This window comes from Pempheris klunzingeri, chromosome 4, assembly GCF_042242105.1.
Source record: "Pempheris klunzingeri isolate RE-2024b chromosome 4, fPemKlu1.hap1, whole genome shotgun sequence".
Taxonomy (NCBI): domain Eukaryota; kingdom Metazoa; phylum Chordata; class Actinopteri; order Acropomatiformes; family Pempheridae; genus Pempheris; species Pempheris klunzingeri.
The window spans coordinates 3,663,755-3,678,982 of record NC_092015.1 but is presented as its reverse complement, the minus strand read 5'-3'; the positions used below and the strand labels follow the sequence as shown (position 1 = coordinate 3,678,982).

At 42.1% G+C, this 15,228-nt stretch overlaps 2 protein-coding genes across 3 annotated transcripts in view; one reads left to right on the top strand and one right to left on the bottom strand.

Annotated features, from left to right (window-relative positions):
• The window catches only part of mark4b (MAP/microtubule affinity-regulating kinase 4b), a 50,174-nt gene extending 44,169 nt beyond the window's left edge, over nucleotides 1–6,005 (top strand). The window contains exons 16-17 of one of the 2 annotated variants that reach the window (XM_070828884.1): nucleotides 1,909–1,953; nucleotides 4,034–6,005. In XM_070828884.1, coding sequence (XP_070684985.1) covers nucleotides 1,909–1,953; nucleotides 4,034–4,367 — 379 coding nt within the window. In that variant the 3' untranslated portion in view covers nucleotides 4,368–6,005. The remainder of the gene's footprint in view (nucleotides 1–1,908; nucleotides 1,954–4,033) is intronic. The other variant, XM_070828886.1, reaches the window with a different exon arrangement.
• A 1,855-nt stretch (nucleotides 6,006–7,860) lies between these two features.
• Nucleotides 7,861–13,374, bottom strand: ckmb (creatine kinase, muscle b). Its single transcript, XM_070828887.1, has 9 exons — nucleotides 13,273–13,374; nucleotides 11,570–11,682; nucleotides 11,282–11,378; nucleotides 10,804–10,958; nucleotides 10,330–10,462; nucleotides 10,050–10,221; nucleotides 9,321–9,444; nucleotides 9,021–9,210; nucleotides 7,861–8,444 (listed from the first exon to the last, which is right to left on the bottom strand). The coding sequence occupies exons 2-9, from the start codon at nucleotides 11,660–11,662 to the stop codon at nucleotides 8,266–8,268; spliced, it is 1,143 nt and encodes a 380-aa protein (XP_070684988.1). The 5' UTR covers nucleotides 11,663–11,682; nucleotides 13,273–13,374; the 3' UTR covers nucleotides 7,861–8,265.
• Between the last annotated feature and the right edge of the window lie 1,854 nt (nucleotides 13,375–15,228).

Sequence of the window (15,228 nt, the reverse complement as noted above, 5' to 3'; positions counted from 1 at the left end):
TCTGAGCCCCCTCCAGGAGCCGATGCTCATAAGAAGCATCTCAGGCTGCACCAGTCATCCTGACTGACTGACCCAGCGTCGCTGCCATTTTAAATCAGGATTAGTTATGTAACCAGGATTTATCCGTCTCTTAAACAGGGATCTTGCACAGCTCTTTCTCAAGATACAAGCAGATTGTCCTGTTATACTGCTGCTAGCTTCTCCGTCTCTCTCTCTCTCTCTCGCTCTGTGTCTGTGTGTTTTAATATCTTCGTCTATTCTCTCCCTCTGTCACTTTCTGCTCTTCTTTCTCTCACTTTCAGCTCTCATCCGGCTCACATACAGTTACATACACAGACGCTCACTAAGTCGGTCTCATTACTCTTCATTCACAAAACACCACGGTTGATTTTTCCACTTTTACTCTGCGATGGAGGAGCAAAGTGTGACTCGCTCACTTTCTGTTCCCAGACAGTAAATGCAAGGGACACCTCCTTCAGTCCCGAATCATTGATGTAATTACAGACATGTACTGATGCAAAGGAGGTGCTTGTGCAGCTCTGTGTTCCTCTAATAGTGTTAAGACTCAAATGTTCCCATCAAAGGTGCTAAAATTAGGTTAATTGTTTTTAATCCAGTAGGAATTACCCTCCACATATTTGCTGGATAATTATTTGGATAACATTCATTCATAAATACCGAAGTGATCCCCTTTATTATCTGTGTGGATTAGCGGGGATACTTTAAGGGAGGTGGCACGGAAGAGTGCAGCAGTTAAGAAGCTGAGACGCAGCCTCAGCGTGTATTTGGACCTAAAGCGGTTTCATTTTCAGTAAAAAAGAAAAAAAAACTATCAATGAAATCTCGCTGCTCCTCCTCTCCCCACCCTCAGTTCCTGGAATACAGATCTGACTGCCAAGTTAGTAGGAAGGAAGCAGTAAACTCACTGAAAACAGCAGCAGTGGCTCCTGGTGGCCACGAGCAGGAAGTGCAACACGCCGCCACAAGCTCAAGCTCAGTAGTACATAGCAGTCTGCTGAGCGGCGTACACGTCCTTAAGAAGATCATTTAATCCAAAGCACCCTGCAGCAGCCATGAGCCCATACATCCTGGATGTGTGTGTCTTCCTACTGCATGATTAGGACATTACACGTGACTTAGATAGAGGAAAGAAACTACATTTACATTCAGTCAAACTTGGAAATGTAGGGAGGGATGTTGCCAACAATGGTGACAAACCCAAAAGGCAAAAGCTGTCAGGAACAGAAAACTGGCACTAACACCACCTGATATAGCAGGGAGGCCTACATAGAGGGCCGGCGAGGGCTTTATAATGTCTTCTGATGTTATGTAATAATCAGTATTTATGATTTAATTAGGATTGAAACCACATCTTCAGTTTTATTATTACTGAGCTGTGATGTTACTGTAAAGTGTTTTGCACCATGAACCACGCCAAAAGGAAGTTTAAGGACAACCGTAGCAAACAAAAGTTGTGAAATCTGAACACAAAGACTTTATAAATGGTTGTGAGTGGCGACAGTCTTATGAGATCTCCGTACAGACGTGATTGGATCATTTATTGCAGCTCCAGGGTCAGTTTTGGTTCCAAATCAGCTCCTTAACCACAGAATTTAACTCACTGATTTGTGCTTTTACTGTCTGGACTCATGCCCTCTACATTTGTGTATCGTCCTCATTTGTTTAGTTGTTTGACATCCATCCACTGTTCCAGTGTAGTGAGTGTCGGCCGGTGGTGATCCATCTGTAACCAGTTGTGGCGTTCTGTGTTGTGGTTGGTTGGTTGACGTGGTTTGACTGACGTGGCCGTGCTGCCAACCGGTGGTTTAAAGCAGGGGAGGGGGACTGATGTGAAAAACAAGGATTGGCCGATTGATTCCTAACAGATACGTTTGTCTTCTTCTTGAGGGTCACAGACGAACCTGAGAGAATCAGCAGATCTCCGGTCACAAGGTGAGAACACATTTTATATTTTTTTCCAACAATGACAAGAAGAGTCTTGAATTTCAAGTGTCAGCAGCTTAACAAGCAAACTACTTTTCACTGCCAGCTGTACTTGTACTTGAAGGATGTTAAAGGCCTGTAGTTTCCTTCAGTTACATATTGTGTGTGCCAGACATGAGGGACAGTGTTACTGCAGTTGTTAATAGTTCTGCATGCAGGCGGTTTCCATGTTGCTTAATCCATACAAAAAAAAAAGAATATATCAGCGTTAGATTTTCATTTTATGGGCACATAACCCCCATAAAACAGCAAAATGTCTTTTTTACATGTTTATAAACAGAATACTGGTGAAAACTCCTGTTTTTAGTTTATATGTCGAGCTGCTGGCTCCAGCTACTTAATTATTATTCCCCAAAAGGTTGAACTCTTCCTTTAAGTCTCTGCCTTACTGCAAGTCTGAAGGTAATTCAGTTGTAGCTTAAATTTCAGTCTTTTCTTGAAGTTAAATGTTGTATATGAAGAAACACTGTGTAAATGTTTTCATTCTCAGGTGTGACTGAGACTCGATGTTTTCTCTGATCTGTTTCTTCTGAGTCTATAAGGAGTCGCACTTTTTGCACGTCATCCAACATGGGAACTGTATTACATTACTCTGTTCATGCAGTGAGAGGACACAAGGAAATGCAGGAGAATGTGCTCATACAGAGAATTCACACTGTGCGGTAAATTCTCATTAAAACAAAAAAAAAAGAAAACATGCGCCCACTTCTCTGTTGTAAATCTTGTAGATTAAAAAAACAACAACAGCGGATTTACATCAAGAACTTAAAATCAGATAAATGGTGAAACCACATACCATTCTTTATATACTTGTAACTCCACGGCTGCAGAAAAGAAGAATCTAGATTCTGGTATATTCAGGTAGAATTCAGTGTCAATGCTGGTTCAGGTCAACACAATAATGTAAAGTATCCAAGTTAATTATTATCACTCAGACACTTTGATTAGATAAAAGCTTAAAGACACAACAGAAATGAGCCATGAAAAGCACAGACTTTACATCTTTTTGACTCACTGTAGGTTTCTTTAAGGGTCAAACCCCAAAATATTGTGGAACAGTCACAATAAAAGCATTTCCGAGGCTTGTGAGGCTGCTGAGTGTTACATTATAGTGGTGTTGAGCTCTTCACTTCCATCTTCCAGCACTTTTTCAGTGTTCAGTCTCCCTCTCAACTAATCAGTGTGTCACTAAAGGTCTTGTACTTCCTCTCAGCCTCAGCCGCTTCAGCCCAGTCTCAGTCTCAGGTTAACAGCAGGTAAACCGGCAGGCTGGTGTGGTCGTAGACGTGAAGCACATCTCCTTGTCGTAGATGATTTGATTTAAAACAAAGAAAGAACTTATGCTAATCTTCTTTGTGTGTAAACCTCGGCCCTGAAACTCTTCACCTTCCCGTTTAGAGATCTTTGTGTGTTTTTGTGTGATTGTAGAAAAGTGACCAGGCTGAAAAGCAAATTATTTAACAAATTTAAGATTCAGTATATCATGAATTTATCTTTATAGTATGTTTTTAATCATATACATTTCACTTAAACTGGCATTTAAGAGCAAAATAACTGTATTCAATCCCAGTTCCTCACATTTGATTTAATTTGAGGTGGGTTTGATCAGCCTTTAGCTGTAGATTCACTGTGTAGTTTGAAAAAAGATGTTATTAGACTAGAAAATACACCAAAGCAGCAATGTAGAGCTTTCAAAATCTAATATGTGATATTAATCTTTGTTTTTCTCCTCCCCTTTTCTTTTATCTCTCATGCATTCATATTCATACAACCACACATTCACTTGCCTCATCACACTGAAACCCCAAAACCCATAAATGAATTGATCCTTGAATCTGTTCATCCATGCTCCCACCTGATCCCCCTCCCCTCACTCACCCCTCTCCTCCCCTCATGTATATATAAACCTTTAACCTGCCAACCTAAACATCCCATATGAACCTGGCACTATTCTTTTTTGCTTTAAATCCCCCTACACCTCCTCCTCCATCCTCTTCTTGCATCGCCTCTCCCCTCCCTCCCCTTCCAGTCGCCATCTATCTGGGCATCAGAAAGCGGCCGAGCCCCGGACCCCCCGATGCGGCTGGGATGTGAGGGTGCGGAGCCCCCGCGACCCGGCCGAGGTGGTGCTCGCGCTGCGTGAGGCGGCGCAGGGCTGCGGCTGCCAGGTCCACCTGGCCGGGCCTTTCCTCCTGTCCTGCACCCACGGAGCAGCCGGCGCCCGCGTGGCCTTCGAGGCCGAGGTCTGCCAGCTGCCCAGCGGGCTGGGCCAGAGCAGCGGTGTGAGGTTCAAGCGCCTGTGGGGGGCACCGTTAGCCTTTAGAGACATCGCCACCAAAGTGTCCAAGGAGCTGGAGCTCTGAGGGCGACAGGAGGCGGGGCAGATTGATGACGGACAGGACAGGTCGATAGAGGAGGAGGGATGAAGAGGAAGAGGAGGAGGAGGAGGAACAGCGAGGCAGAAACCATCCCCTCCTTCTCTTCCTCCCCGGGCTCCACCTCATCTGATGTGGCTAGCGATGCCTCGCCTCCGCCAAAGACCCTCTTCTTCTGATGCCACCGATCACAGACAAACGGATGCACAGACGTGGACACACCACCATCGGCAGACTTATGATGACCCTTGACCTTGGAGCTGTCAGTGACCTACGACCCCTGCTTAAAACATGCCACCACTTCCATTTTAAGTGAGCCCATGGAGTCTCTCAGTTTTCTTTCACACTTTCATGTTTGATGATGAGGATGGCGTTTGTGAGAATGATGGAGATTGATAACTCGTTGTTGTTGTTGACATTGTTATTCCTATTGTATCATATTTTGTCATCATTCCTTTTTAAAGAGCTGCTATTTAAAGAAATGTTTTAAGTTTCTGTGTATTGAGTTTATTTTCTTTCTTTAAACGCTTTTAAAAAAAAAAAAATGGGCAGAAGTTTGACATCTGTTGTCGTTCTGGGAAACAGAAGTCACATATTGAAGACGTGAGGGCGCAGTCTGACCTCCAGCCTCCAGAGGGAGACATGCAGAAATGCAGAGACTTGTGACAGACTGAATGAAGCATCGCAGCCTTTCTGCCCATCCATTGATAATGCCCATTTTACTGCTCAGTTGGGATTTTAATGTTTGTTTGTACCATTTCTGGTAAATGCTGCTTCTCTGCCTGCTATCCATACTGAGTCTCCACTGTGTGCTGATAGCCGACAGATGAGCTGCTTACAGAGAAGAAAAGCTGCCTGATAACACAGAACCCCGCTGATATGTTTGACTTAATAACTTGATCGGTTGAGCTCATTCTCTGCCCCTTACAAATACTCAACTTCACCCACTGCTTTGTCCCTCACTACCTTAATTAAAGGAGAACTCTGCCACGTTTTACGTAGATGTGAATGTAGTCAAAGTGTGTGCTATGTTGAGAGGGGAAAACTTGAGCTCTCCTGTTGTAAAATCACTGTCAGTGTCGTTTGAAGTCATTTGTGACCAGGAAGAACTACAGGCTCCATCAGCCTGTTCAGCAGCAGCTAATCTCAGCGCGGGCAGTTTCTGTTCAGTCTTGTTTTTGTTGCTTTTGAGCCGAGGCTGTGGCTGAGTCAGCGGGCCCCTGTGCAATGCATCATGGTAAATGTAGGCACTGCTGTCACAGCCCCATCAGCAGGAGAACTCAGCTTTCACGCTCAGTATAGCATAGTTTCCCTTTAACAACCCAAAGTTCTTACAAAAATTGCTGTGAAAATGTTAATTACGTAACATTTAGTCGATAATCAGGTGCAAAGAATTTAATTTTACCGAGTGAAAGCAACAGGTTGTCTGTATCTATTTATATCACGTGAGTTAGATGTGCACAGACAAAACAAAAGAGCCATTTTTACTTTATTGTACCTAAAACGCCTCCACTCAGCAAGTCAATATGCTCTAATGTAACTATTTAAAGTAGCTTTAACGTTAATCAAAATAACAGATGGTTAAAAATACGTAAATCTCACTAAATTGATCATTTGCATTTGATTACTCAGCTTTTTGGTCCTAGTTTTTATCTGATTTGATGGAGTTTTTTAAAAAAAAAGTACTCACTCCCATTGCTGCAGACATAGTTCAGAAACCTGATCCAACATGAAGCTTGTTGGTTTCTTTGGTCCATTTTCAACACACTTCTCTTTGTATCCCAGTAAAAAGGGGCAACGTATGTTTGTTTGTTTTTTTTTTTAAGATGACTTTCAGCGCTTTTCATTACAATTTGATGTCTTCTTCCAAACACCGTTTTCCCCACACACATGATACCAGTAGCTCATACTGGTTTAGAGTAGGTGGAGGAGAAGTTATTCTGGTAGCACTTTGGCATAAGAGTTTCACAGTCTGTCAGCCGCTTTCCTCAATTGTAGTGCAATACAACCACAAAGCCAAGAATCAAGACTTGAAGCATTGATTAAGACCTAATAGGGCTCCTTTTTTTTTTTCTTTGTTGTTTTTTTTTTTTATATTGCTGATTTGTTTTTAACTTCATTGAGCACTTTTTTTTTTTTTTTTTTTTGCTTTTTAGCCAGAATTTAATTGTACTTTACTGGCAGCGTTTTTAAATAATCTGTATTTTTCTTTTGTAAATTGTTAGAAATCACATTGTCTCACACATTTAAAGCCCACTGAAGTGAATAATTGACACTCTGAATGCCTTTCTTTTCTTTACTCACATGTATCAAACCCACATTGACTTATTGACTCAGTTCCTTCAGTGAAACCAGCTGAGGCGCTGACCTCAGGTCTCCAGGTGGAGGTGCCATTTGGTTTCAGTGATGCCACAGAGTCGTGGTAAGGAAAGGAAGGTACAAAACAAGAAGTTTTCTTTTGTCCGATGTCACATTCAGTTTGTGTTGTTAACCTCAGCGACACTTCTGTTGTATAGAAACTGTAGAAACTCTTCCTTCTGTCGACCAGTCGGACTGCAGCACTGCTGAGACGTGTATGACTGTTGACCAATCAGATTGCATTATTACTGTAAGAGGTGTACGACTGTTAACCAATCAGACGCCTGCCTCATCACGCCGCTGTATAGTGTCTAAGCATGCAACGTGTGCAGTGATGAGGCGGTGGTTCAATATGAGAATTTGACCCAGAATTACCTTTTATGAAGTTGGATCTTCTTTTCTAAATCCACACCAACCAAGATTTGACAAACAGGCACATGCGTCCACAGAGTGCTGCGCCGATCACATACTTACACTGACGACTCCAAAATCAGAAGGTTGTTGTACTTGTGTTGTAACTTTATAAAGCCAAGCAGTTCTAACTTGTACTTCTGAAGTATGCAGCATCTAACTAAACACTGATATGTAAAAGGAAACAGTTAGATGATACAGCAGATGTGTGATCTTTACGGCTGTAAGGAATCCATCTGTTTATTGGGAGATTTCAGCCACAGCAGGTATCCACCACTGTCTGAAAATGTGAAGCTGTGATTTAGGGCTAGTTTTTGCAAATTTTTCTTTTGTGTACACCTGGGCCTCACTCTCCGAACCTGTTCTGTAGATACAGTTAGGGCCATGCTTTAAGGCTACAGTTCTGTTGTGTAGTGTGTTTGAAGCCGTCGCTGTTATCAACAAAAACTTAACTTATGGGCTGAAATAATGGAAATGATCGACCTGCAATCCTGCATGTCTCCTAGGAAATAATGTGTGACACAAAAATAAAGACTTTCAACCTCTTTCTTATTTTATGTCTATTTATTTTTCCCTGATTGGATTTGATTTTGTCTTATTGTTGTGCTGTACACGAGCAGTGAAAGCTGATATACATGTTTAATGATTTAGTTAACTTCTGTGCTGAGTAGTTGAAATGATTTTCCACATGAAGAAAATATGAAGGAGAAGGTTTGGTTGTTACATGGGGCATCGTTTAATTGTCCAGATATTTTACAACCAAAAAAATGTTCTTTCTTTCGGTGCGTACACATAGCCATGACCAGACTATGCACGGATTGATCCCAGGATGTTACAGAGAAGACGGGGAGTAAGATGATTAAAGTGACAGGAGATTAAGGAAGAGGAACCGAAGACAAAGCAGGAAAGGAAAAGATGAGTAAGTTTAGCAGAAGTAAGTAAGAAAGGAAGGAGCTGAGAGAAAAGTGGAGTGTCTTCATGACAGAAAGAAGTAAGCAGGAAGTAGCCAGTTGGCCGAAACCAGTAAAATAACTTTACAGCAAGGCTACCCGTTCATTTTTTATAATATAAAAAAACAAACACAGACAGTCATTCAGTCACTGGTTGTCTGTCCACTTTACTTCTGGGCGGGGATCATGCCATCGATGGACTCTCCCTTCTCAAGCTTCTTCTCCATCTCCACCATCAGCTTGACACCATCAACCACCAGCTGGACCTGGTACACCTCGGAGGAGCCCAGACGGTCAGCGTTGGAGATGTCGAACACACCACCCACGGAGGCTGTGTCCACACCACCTGAAGGGGGCAAAAGAAGGGAAGAAGAATCAGTCTCAATTCACAGTTCTTCAGATGAGGCGGAAAAGCAATTCCAATATAATAAGTCACCAGGTAAGATAAGAAGTTTATTTTCTTACTCTGTTTGTAGATTATGTTTCTTATTATGTACAGACCCGGATGTGTACATAATTAAATTAATATTGATGAGTTTTTAATTAGTTCTGTGCTGACAATAGGGGACATTTATTGTTTAAAGAAGCACTGACTTACATTGTTAATACTTTCAATAACTTGTTGAGTCTATTATTGTTTTTGGATAAATGACTTTGTCATTCTTGCCACGTCACCTCTGCTGTCTTAACCCTCCTCTGTACACGCCTCCTTTTCTGTTAACACTAACTCTGACATGTCTAATAAATCAACAAGGCTGCAAACTGAAGCATGCAGTTAATCATACAGAATTAGATATTTTAGAAATTAAACTATTTTCTCTTTCTACGGTAGGCAGATCGGGCATTTATTACTTGTTGACCAGCAACTTCTTCCAAGTTATACTAAATTTAATTTCCACTACATTTCCTAATATTTTAGTACCTGTGCCACGCTTCTGCAGACGCAGCCTGGTCAGGATCTCCTCGAACTTGGCATGTGTGCTGAGCTTGGGCAGCTTGACGTGCACGCCACCGCGCAGGCCGGTTCCCAGGTTGGAGGGGCAGGTCAGGATGTAGCCCAGATGCTCGTTCCACATGAAGCCGTGGTTGTGCTTCTTGAAGATCTCCTCAATCTGAGGTCAAAAAATGAAAAAAGAAATTAAGCATCATGCAGTAAAAGGTCTATATTAAAGGGTTTAATATTTACTTAATGAACATAATTATATTATATTTTGTGCATTACCTTCTGCAGGCCAACGCAGAAGCGTCTGAAGACCTCCTTCATGTTGCCTCCCTTCTCCATGGAGATGACACGCAGGTGATCCTCCTCGTTCACCCAGACCAGGAAGGACTTCTTATCGTTGTGCCTGGAGGAAGAAAATCCAGCTGAGTTTCACTTGATTTACATAAAGGACAAAAAGTCATTTGACAGTACAATGTTGCATCAATGCTATTTGCAATATCATAGACTTGTTTGTTTACTAAGGTGCCACGCAGAAATGTGAATTTAAGCATTTAAGACCCCATTAAGATAATGTAAAATACTGCATATGAGCTGCACATTGGTAGATTTACAGGATATCAAGTCACTGTAAGGGGCAGTGTGGGCTGCAGCTGTGTGTTCAGCTGTTCAGCTGTGCTTTGGTATTCATGACACACTTTAACAGATGTCTGAAAACAGGAGCAATCCGGATTGTCATTTTGGGTTTGTGGAAGAAAGAGACAGATAGTGGAGGTTTTAAGGGTTGGCTTGGGAAGGGCAGATGGAAGATATTTACTTAAAGGGTGATCATTTGTTTATTATTAGTCATTAGTGTGTATTTTTGTGTTTAAATGGACACAAAATCTGCTTTTGCAGTCCATCATAGCACATTCCTGATCATCTTTTGCTTTATAAACCTAGAGAATTCCAGTAAAGTCTAGTTTGTAATCACATTTTCTATTTCATTTCCATTCTTTGTGTGTCTCTCACCAGATGCCTCTGCCGTCGGGCCAGTCACGGGCCATACCAGCGCAGGTCAGCAGGGGGGACACGGGCTTGTCGAACAGGAAGTGATCAGCGATCAGCTGGTCCTGCTCGGCATCGGTCATGCCGGTCAGGGGGTAGTACTTTCCCTTGAACTCACCCTCCAGGCTGGCCAGGGCTGAATGGAAACAGCCAAGGAAGGTGGACAGAAAAAAGGAGTCAGTGTCTGATTGTTATATGCAACACTGGTTCGACTGATAGGTGGCCTTGTTAGTTTGATACTCACCCTCAATGGACAGTTTCTCAATGCCTCTGCGCTCTCCACGGCTGTTGTGGGGGGGCAGGGTGAATCCCTTGATGCTGCGGCCAGTACGAACACGGCTGGACAGCACATAGTTGGGGTCCAGGTCATCACCACCCTGAGAGAAGAGGGCAGGGCAGAAAAACTCAATACATGTTTCATAATTATACTGTAGCCACTCAATTGCTTCACCCATGAGAGATTGGACTGAAGTATATAGATAGAAGAAGAGGTATAAATATAAAGATATCTTATAGCTTGTTTCCTCAGAAAATGCATTTAAATAATTCATCAGATGGCCAGTTAGTAAACTTAACTGAATTAATGTGGCCATAAAAGTAAAGTAACCATTTAACACTCAATTTAAGACTATTAATTTGGTATGTAAGCTTCCCACTGTGTCCCTCTCCTTCCTTCTTTAAGCTGTGCTGATCTGTTGGAATACTATCACACACTCACCTTCAGGTTCTCGAAGTTCAGGTCGGTCTTGTGCTTGTCGGTGGGCTTGTATCCGCCGTGACGGTCGGAGATGATGGGGTCCAGCAGCTCCTTGAAAACCTCGTAGGACTCCTCATCACCGGCAACGCAGCCCACGGTCATGATGAAGGGGTGACCTTGGGGATGAGAGGGATGATGAGGAAGTCGGTAACATTGCTTGCTAGTTTGACTTTGAAGATTGTTTCGTATTTTTGGGTGTGTCGCAAATTCCTGTTGTATTGATTGTGAGGTCCTCTTGTGTCTGTACCGCTGTGCGTATTCTTGAGCATAACTATTAAGTAGGTAGAACATTTAACTTAAGCCCTGATGTCAAAAACCTTACTGAAAAGTCTTGTGCCATGTTAGATGCAACCCGTGATCATAACTCATTACCTCATCCTCAAACCCTATATTTGCTGGTTTGTGTTAATCTCTATGCAGATGACTTGCTCCTTCTTACCAGGGTTGTCAACACCAGTCTGGATGACGTCATCCACGGTGAAGCCACTGGGGGTGGACTTGCCTCTCAGCTTGCCATAGATGTCCTTGTTCAGCACCTACAGCAGGTGACACCCAGTGCAGGTTAGTGTTTAAACAGCCACATGATTTCCTCTGTGTGTGACAGCGAAGTTTCGTAGCACTCAGAGAACCCTCTGGTTCCAAAAGTGACAATGAAAACATTTTTGTTTGAAGTGACTTGTCGCACTTCTTTTAACAGCAATGTCAGGATATAGTTCAGGATTTGTACCTTGGCCATGTGGTTGTTGTGCAAGGACAGATCGGGGAACTCATCGTCCAAGGTGAACTTCATTTTGTAGTCATTGTGGCAGTTCTTCGCCATGGCTGTGGCTCTTACTCCGTCTGAAAAGACACAAGAAAAAGAGGAATGGAGGTGTTATTGTTCAGAATCTACAATGTTTGGAGACTCATTTGATGAGACTGCAGTCTAAGAGAGGAAGATTTGGAAATATTTCATAGGCTTCTTTACTAGCAATGTTTTTGTCAAATGTGAGTTGATGCTTCTTTTTTGCAATGATGTAACAAAGCAACCTGAAACACAACACAATGACCCAATGGCTACCATATTTCTTTTCTGGAATTTCTCCAAGTTTTTCAAGTGCCTTTTCTATGAGTCTTCTAGCAGAGAAGAGACACCTTCTCATTTTGTGTGTCTCCCTTTCTTTCTTTCTGTCAGCTGTCCACATATTTTTCTCCTTGCTTCCCTGCCTCTCTGACTGTCTCACCACCTGTCTCCCCCTCACAGCGGAGATTATTAATAGTGTGGCTGAGCCCCCTCTTGTCCTGCACCCCTCCCATATCTGCAGGGAGCTACAGTTTTTTCCTCTCCTCTCTCTCGCTACTTTCACCCTCGGACTAATGCAAACTTAGCGGCTGAGCTACGCTGCGACACATAAGTAGCAGAGAAAGTACTTTGGTGCCAGAAGCAATGAAACCTTTAAATAAGATCAACATTTTAGACTGAGAAGAGCATAAAAATTTAATATAGTTAATATAGTAATATTTGGACTTCTCCCTTTTTGTCTTGAGACATAGTTTTTAATTTAGTACAATGTAAATGTGTCCATTAACTTTTAATTGAACTGAAAAAGAAAAAAAAACCTATATTTCTACTTCAACGCTCACATAACCTCAAATTTGGGACTTAATGATCTAACGTTGAAACACAAATCATTTAAATAAGAGGAATCTACATGCAAAGCTGGAATCAACTGAGCTGCAGCTGCAGAATCCGTCAGAATAGACATGTGGGGTCAGGAATAGATTTACAACTGCTGTCATTGCCGTCCTTCTGTATCTATTTACAAGATGATCTCTCTCCGGAGGTCAAAACTTGAGGTGTAGTTGATTGATGACACCTGGTACGCTTAAAGGTCAAAGCACTGCATGCCTCACAGATGGCTCCACAAGTTCCGTGACTGAATCAAGCACTCCTGAACTATTCAAAGACACACTTGAAGCCTGCCCTCAGTGCCCTGCTAGCCTCAGCAACAGCTGATAGATAGTCACAACTGTTTCAGTGGCACTGCTGCCTACTTAACTATCGGCTGTCACTATCAGCAGACAAGTGCCACCAATATCCAACAAACCGAGAGCGCCAAGTCTTTCAAAGTTTCACTACAGTGTGCACTGACAGAGGAATGATGAGTGCAGGTTTTAGTAGTTTCCATGTGAGGAAAAAAAATGTGGAAAACTTTATAGGAATCCAGAACAAAAATGCGAGAAGAGAAAAAGTTTTCAAAGCCCCAGAGTTCACCAATGGAGGGATCTGCCTGACAGATATCTGGTTAGAAATGTGTCCCTCTCTTAGGCCCATTTTGTTTTCAGAAGGTTTGATCAGGGAGAAGTTTTTGTCCAAATATCACCATAATTTTCCACATGGATTTATCAGAAAGGTTGACTAAAGCATTTTTTTTCTTTGGCTTTTTTTACCTGCTTAGGAGAAAAGAAAGTGGAAACAAATCCCGGGATCAGATCCTGTCCACCAAATGTAGGGGTTGCCCAACTCTGACAGGTGATGGACTTAAGCATTTATACCCAGACCTCTGTCTCTATTGGCTGACTGGACGCGGGGTCCCCTCATTTGATTGGTCACAGGGGGTCTTCTGTGCCTGGGTGAGTTTCTAAAAGGCAAGAGTGAACATCACACAACACTCGAGACGAGAGACAAGGCAACAGCTGCAGCCGCTCGGCCCAACCTTTCACCTTCTGCCTGCTTGTATCTGCTTGACTGGAGCCTGCAGCACAGAACAGTGATGGACAGAGGGATACAAAAGCATATGCTTCCTCATACATTTATGTATTAGATGCATGCACAGTCGGTGAAATTAAATTCACATAATCTTTGTAGTGTCGTCCAATGTAACATTTAACCTCACATAATTTACAATGGCAGTAACAACAAGAGTATAGATGTCAAAATCAGAAAGTCATGCATGTCCAGCATTTACAGTGGAGTAAGATGCATATTTAAAAGAACATGAAAATATGTAATGGGATTACTTAGACCGCAATAACCCAACAACTGCTGCCTCAGTTTTTTAAAGTGTGAAAAACATTTTTTAACTCATTCTATTAATTTATCATTTTGATGTGAACATCAACACAAAAAAATAACAACATGAATGTAAAGGTGGGTGGAGGAAATTCCTCAATCATCACAGATTGAAGGCAAACACTAAAAAGGCTTTGTTTTTTAAAATAAATAAATAAATAAATGTGTTGTTAACTTTGCTAAATATTAACGTGTCATCTTGGCAATGGAGAGGGTGGCAGTGTGCAGCTTTATGTTGATGAGGGATCAAGTTTTTCACCTCCTTTCACTCAGCCAGCATAAGAAGGACACTTAGTGTCAGCATGCATGATCTTCCTCCATGTTTCATAAGTGTCCCCAGTGAGTCGAGTAACTGGAGCTCCCGTCATCATATTTTGGAGTTAAAATAACCATTTTGTCTTAGATTACATCATCGAAACACTCAAGATTACAGATTGGATTTCAGTAAGATCTGGCCCTCTCACCTATCAATTAGCTAAGTGGAGGTGTCTGCGTGTGTGAGTTTAAGATGTGTTTAAGATATACTTAGGCTCCTTGTGTGAAATGTCATGGCAGTATTGCAAAGTGATAGGTTGTCAGAGGAGAGAAAACTTAAATTCCAGCAATATGTTCCAGTAATTTCAATATCCTGCCTGATGCACTTTAGGTAATTGCTTTGTATCCAATGCAAAAGGCTATTAGTCAAGTCACAGGAGGTTATATTAAGAGTCAGATGTGGCTCTAATTGTAAAACGTCGAGTCCAGCTCTGTGCTGAACGAGTGCCAGAATCATTAGCCCCCCAACCCCACTGGTTATGTGATAGACCTCAGTAATCTATCTGCAGACAGATATTAAATCACACACACTTCATGTGACAAAGTAGAAATTGTTGGGCGGAGCTGAGAGACCCTGTGACGCAGACAGCAGTTCTGCACAAGATCCGGGGTAGGCTTTACCATGAAAGATAAAACAGGTCAACCTGAGAGTGCAGACTTTCAGTTTAAATGTTTCAAACCGGCCTGATTGGACAGATTTCAGTCATTTTGATGACTCTATATACCAAATGACCACAACCAGTTCCTAAACTTATCGATATGCCATCTTATTCTAAATCACATGATGGCTATTCCTCAATTTAAGAGCTTAAGATATGTCATATAGTTGCCGAATCAATAGCTTGTGGTGTCTTTATTATTTGTATAACGTACAGGAGCTGCATTTTTGATGCAGAAATGACACAGCACACATACTACAGGTGTGTATATGTTCAGCTTGCTTTCGTAACTGCAAATATACAGATGAACAGTTGTGTTCACGAGTGCAGGGATTTAGAGGGTCACTCTGAGTCTCAGCT

Bases quoted from the DNA above. Each gene is read 5' to 3' on its own strand.
- ckmb (XM_070828887.1), bottom strand. From the start codon at position 11,662: ATGGCGAAGAACTGCCACAATGACTACAAAATGAAGTTCACCTTGGAC. The intron at 10,463-10,803 runs GTGAGTGTGTGA...CTCTTCTCTCAG, and splicing joins TGAACTTCGAGAACCTGAAG to GGTGGTGATGACCTGGACCC. The intron at 9,211-9,320 runs GTAATGCACAAA...TTTTGACCTCAG, and splicing joins TCTGCGTTGGCCTGCAGAAG to ATTGAGGAGATCTTCAAGAA.